The following is a 5,908-nucleotide window of genomic DNA, read 5'->3' as shown; positions in this document are numbered from 1 at the left end:
CTCGTGTGTGTGTGTGAGACGCGGGAGCTGATGGCAGGGGGCGGTGGATATTTGTAGAGGTCAATGTGGACATTGTGGATGAGTTCTTCTGTGTCATCTCGTTCTATTAGTTCTACAGCTTCAGTTTCGGAACTTTCACGCTTAGTAACACATACAACTGTTCCCTCACCACAGTGCAACAGTGAAAAGGGACCCCTTTCAAACAGTGTCACGTTCCGAACGTTGTTTAAGCGACATATACCGGTATTGCGGTATTTTAAAAAATCATATCATAACAAAAATAAACACCAGTATTCGGTATGAACCGGTATACCGGCCCAGCACTAACATTAACTGATGGTCTGGAGTTGTGTGGATTACTTGTGGATTATTCGCATGTTTTATCAGCCGTTTAGACTCTCATTATGACGGCACCCATTCACTGCAGAGGATCCATTGGTGAGCAAGTGCTAAATTTCTCCTCTGAAGAAACTCATTTAGATTTTGAATGCCCGAGGGTGAGTCAATTTTCGACAAATTTTCATTTTTGGGCAAACTATTCCTTTAAACAGGCAATGCTGGCATTGTCTAATAAAGACTGGTACTATAATAGCATAAACTGACAGGTGTTTTGATTGCTGCCTGGATCCTGCCTCCTCTTGGCATATGCTCGAGGTTCCCAAGGCTTGTGTTTGCAGGTAGGGTCCAGGGAGTGTAGTTTCTTCAGGTAACGTTTGTATTCGGTCTCCAGTTCCTCAATATGCTGACGGAACTCATCTATCTTCCTCTCTGGGTAGTGAGATAACTGCGACTGCTGCAAAATACAGATGCTCAGATATAACCATTCGCAACTATTATCAGATATCAACAAATCGACGGATAAAAGTCTTCTCTTACCCAAATGTTTGAGACTCATGATCAAACAGAACATACATTCCACTTTTTGGTTTATGCATGACATGCAATAGATGCACAAGATCAGTATCAAAAACTGAGCTTGTTTTGGCCATGTATACTCACAAGTTTCATTTAATATAACTGGCATGATACAAACATATAGCAAGACATAGTTTAAGTACACTGGCATGACCCAGCTGATGGGTCATTCTGCTGGTTTAACTGTAAGGCTTCAAGCTTATTACCATGTCAGGAGTTAACCTCTTATCTGGTCATCATATCATAGGCCTGAATCTGATGAAAATAAGCAGTTTTAGCTTGGTCTCTCAGCCTGACCAGTTGAAAAGGGCTCCAAACCCCTTCAAAACCAGCCAACACGCCCACCTGACCAGGACGGGAGACCAGCAAACCAGCAGAGCTGGGTAGATTACTTACAAATTGTAATCCATTACTGATTCCAAATTACACGACATAAATTGTAGTTAGAAACGTAAACCATTACATTACACATTTCAGGTAATATAATCAAGACTACTTTTTGATTACTTTTGACCTAACTTGTTTATCACATTGATTTAAATAGGATAATCTTGTACCATATTGATATAAAAATACAAAAAGTAAGAAGATATATTCCATTCGTTGTAATTAACAACAAAGTGCATTAAACGTTATATTACGCCAAGGTTTCCCAAACTGGGGTTTGTAAAGGTACTGCAGGGAATTTGCGAGTTTAATGAAAATGTAATCATTAATTAAATCATAAAAATGTCAAATTAAAACAAATCATTGTAAAATAACAAATCGAAATAAAACAATTAATTGTTTTGTTTACCTGCATGTCATGTGAAATAACCTACTGAGTGATCATTCAAATAAACATTAATGTGTTCATCAGTAGTTGATGCAATGTTGAAACAACTGATATGATTTTTGTAAATCCAGTGGTCAAATGTCAAATGCTGTGTAGCCACCTGACTAGTGAACTTTGTGTGAATGTCCACAAAACTGGAAGACTTTCTGAGTGTATATAAGCGGTAGGTTATTTTAAAAAGGAACATTTAAAAGACGAAAAAGAGGAATAACGGATGATCAATAAATTATGAATAATTTATTGCTATTGTGTAATCATGTAATCAATAAAAAAGTAACTGTAGTCAAATGTAATTTATTAATGTATTTCTCATTTTTAAAATATCTGTTCTGTTAAAATCTCAATCATATTTGCCAAGGGACTGCTGAGGCCGGCAAATACTACAAGAACAGCATTTACCCCCCAAACATTTATTCCAAATCATTCTAAAATAATTATTAATAATATTGTTAAGGAATCAGACTTGTTTAGAGGAATTGGAACCATTTTTTTTTTAAATATTCATGATTCTCATAGTTATTTTATATTAAAAAAGAATTATGAATTTAATAAGTAAATATGCATATATTAATTGGAAATTAATTGTTGTTATTGAATGTAAAGCACATTCTGTATGTTATGTTCAATGATTGAAAGTCAACTTCAGGAATCTTATCTATGCACAATCAGCTTGTAACACTCCAAAGAGAAAGGAAAACTTGAAATCGCATCATATGACCCCTTTAAATTATTTAGACGTTTCGTGTATGTATTATATAATTTTTTTTTTTCTTTTGTGCCTTAGGAAGTGTGGTTTCGTCCGATAAAGTGTATTCGCCGACAGATGGTAGCCTTCTATTTTCCTACTTTTTCCGTGTATGATCAGTACCTGCAGACAGTACTCAATCTCCTTCTTGATGCTCGGCATCCACTTCTTCACTGCTGCCACTGAGTTTAACGTTGCCTGCGTGTCAAAAGGTCCATTATTAAACAAGACAATGTTTTCATTTATAGAAAGTGGCCTCGTTGAAATGATAAGATACATGGCAACGAAAGAGATTTCTTACAAGCTTTGGCCTTGACACGTGGACATCTTTAATGCGACCCTCTGGAAACAGAACACAGATGCATTATGCCGCAAACTGACCGAGTGCAACAGAACGGGAGAACACATTGGCTTTATGCAGGCATTTATAGCGACTGCATTATCCGTCGTTTCACATTAGGGTCAATCGGTCTTTGTCAGGTGACGTCACACTCACGAGAATCGAAGTGCATTTTGGGTATCGCCGCCATTTGTAAGGTATCAAAGCCGAGGTGTTCTGTAGTTGGAGAATTGTCTTTTTCAGTTGATTTAAAATGGTACGTTCTTGTTGTGTTAAAGTCTGCAATAGTGAATTACATGATAGAAAAGGTCAAAAACTCACCACGAAGAAAGATATTTTAGGTCTCGCACTTGAAAAAAAGACTAAACAACAAGAGGCGTCGCCGTGTCAGATGGCCTGGGTTGCAGCGGTGATATGCGAAATCATCATATTTGCCAACATATCTCCGGTTATGTTCGTTCACCCTCGACATTTTCATAAAGGTAAGTAAGAGATTTTTTTTAGATGTGCTTATTTTCTGTTTTCAGAAGTAGCCAACATTATATTCACATATTATTTAGGGTCAATGCTATTAAACGGACAACCAGGGAGCAGGTGAGCAGAAACGGGTCATGTACCATGAAATGTCTTGCAATCGTTTTATGCATGGGTGTAAAGAGTTATTTTATTTTATTTCACTAACGTTACTGAAATTAAATATTGTTTTGGGGGGTTTGTACTTAACATAGGTGTAATTTAAACGGAATACTTCACTAAAATACATTTCTAATGTTTCTCATTTTTATTTCTTACAATTTTAAAAAGTACTGACTACATATTTGTTCATTTTCATTTCATATATTTGGGCTAGGTGTGAAGTGGGAGCAGTTGCAGCCAGCTGAGACGATGAGCCACCAGGCTGGAGGAGATGGTCGGCTTCACACCACACCACTCAGTGTCACTAACTGAATGTAACTTACTTGTGTGTGCACAGAAGAAAACTGACTGCTGTGGCGTAAACTCAGGATGTCTGATAGTTTTTCAGTGATCTTGAAGTAAAGCATTATACAGGTATGCCAAACTTGGGGACCTTTATTACATGGGTTCTCAACTCTGGCCCTTGAGGTCCACTTTACTGCAGAGTTGAGATCCGACCTGCACAGGCTAACCAAGATCTTCACGATTACTAGAAAGTTACAGGCAGGTGAGTTTGATTGAGGTTGGAGCTAAAGTCTATGGAAATTACATTAAGTGGGCTAGAGTTGAGAATCCATGCCATGAAGGTTTTTTTCCGTATCTACTGCTTTTGCATCTGTTTCTCCAGTATGAGGATTTAATCGGTCTTTACTGCACGGCTCTGTACACTTCTAGTTCACTGCTCAATGCAACGATACCTTCTAATGGCGCCTCGGTGACGTCACACATAATAAACGCACGTGACTGCCAAAGACCGATTCACTTGGTGTAAACAAACCATAAATGCGTCTCATACCCTCTCTCTCTTTCTGGAGCCACAGTCTGTTGAGTCTGCCACACTGCTTCTCTTCGTTTCTCGCCATTCCTGAAGCATTTCCGTCAACACTGGGTCACGTGACACGGTATTTCTTCTTCTTGTTATTGTTGTTGCTCGCAGACTTATAAGTGCATTACCGCCACCTATCGCTCAAATGGACCTTTGACACTATCTACATTTACAGGGCTGTCCAAACTCGGTCCTGGAGGGCTGGTGTCCTGCAGAGTTTAGCTCCAACTTGCCTCAACACACCTGATTGGAAGTTTCTATGCTTAGAAAAAGCTTGATTAGCTGGTTCAGGTGTGTTTAATTAGGGTTGGAGCTAAACTCTGCAGGACACCGGCCCTCCAGGACCGAGTTTGGACAGCCCTGATCTACAATCTCCCGATTAAACTACCAACCCACATACAAACACCCTTGATTCTTATACCCGCTTAGAGTCTTCTCATTCGGCGCTGCGTGCTCAGCTCCTCCGTCCACCCTCAGCCCTCTCTTAAGCGAGATTTGGAGAGAGAGAGAGAGAGAGAGAGAGAGAGAGAGAGAGAAAAAACACTATTTGGAGAGAGAGAGAGAGAGAGAGAGAGAGAGAGAGAGAGAAAAAAAACACTTATACTTGCTTGTTCAAACCAGTTCTTCCCAAATACTGTAACAATAATGATTTAATATTTATTCCTGGATTTAATACATTCTTAATTAGAAACTGCTCACCCTGATTCTCTAGTTCACCCTTCAACACATTTCTTTCAACAGTATATTTCCTACAGTATATTATAACATGTTCAACTCATTAACGTCACATAGTCCTGTTGGATGTTTACTTATTAAATGCATTGTACTGTTCAACCTTGTATGCCCCAATCGCAACCTTGTAATCATGTTCTCCTCAGTTCTGCTCCAACCTGATACTCTTCGCTTATCCACTGTTGATTGTATTTGATACAAATGCCTACCTTTGGTATCTATGTCCCAATACTGCTGCCATAATTCCCAAATATTCATTTTGATAATTTATTTAATTTCTGACCTACTAAGAGGAATCTGAATATCAACTATTTCTCGTTCTATGGCCTTTTTTTGCTAAATGATCTGCCTCTTCATTACCTCTCAACTGAAATATGAGCCGGTACCCACAGAAACTGAACTTTTATACTATTTTGCTTAAGTGAATATAATTCTTGAAAAATCTCTATTATCATATCTTGTCTTGTTTCTGACTTCTGCTCATTCAAACTTATTAGGGCTGGACTTGAATCTGAACATATTACTGCCTTGGATATTTTAACTTCACGAATCCACCTTATTGCCATAATTATTGCGAACATCTCTCCAGTGAACACTGATAAACCATCTGATATTCTACTGCTCTTATTTACTTTTAACTTCGGTATTACAAATGCAGAGCCCACATGACCTGTTTTTGGATCCTTTGAGGCATCTGTGAAAATGTGCATATATTCTCCATACCTTGACCCCATATATTCCCTTACATCATAAACCTCTGTTTCGTAAGCCCCTTCCTTTTGCCTTGCTTCTAATAAACTAAGATCAACTTTTGGTTGGGGCATAACCCACATTGGCACT

The 5,908-nt window shown here is 38.4% G+C and overlaps 1 protein-coding gene across 1 annotated transcript in view; it reads right to left on the bottom strand.

Moving 5' to 3' along the window:
• Positions 1–4,451, bottom strand: part of LOC107597818 (uncharacterized) — a 6,535-nt gene extending 2,084 nt beyond the window's left edge. The window contains exons 1-4 of the mRNA XM_016289006.1: positions 4,307–4,451; positions 2,797–2,837; positions 2,619–2,693; positions 604–793 (exon numbers count right to left, since the gene is read on the bottom strand). Coding sequence (XP_016144492.1) covers positions 604–793; positions 2,619–2,693; positions 2,797–2,837; positions 4,307–4,373 — 373 coding nt within the window. The 5' untranslated portion in view covers positions 4,374–4,451. The remainder of the gene's footprint in view (positions 1–603; positions 794–2,618; positions 2,694–2,796; positions 2,838–4,306) is intronic.
• Positions 4,452–5,908: the final 1,457 nt, after the last annotated feature.

The sequence above is a fragment of the Sinocyclocheilus grahami genome, unplaced genomic scaffold (genome assembly GCF_001515645.1).
Source record: "Sinocyclocheilus grahami isolate Dianchi unplaced genomic scaffold, SAMN03320097.WGS_v1.1 scaffold237.1, whole genome shotgun sequence".
NCBI classification, from domain to species: domain Eukaryota; kingdom Metazoa; phylum Chordata; class Actinopteri; order Cypriniformes; family Cyprinidae; genus Sinocyclocheilus; species Sinocyclocheilus grahami.
The sequence above is the reverse complement of the archived record's forward strand: the minus strand, read 5'-3'. Positions and strand labels throughout refer to the sequence as shown.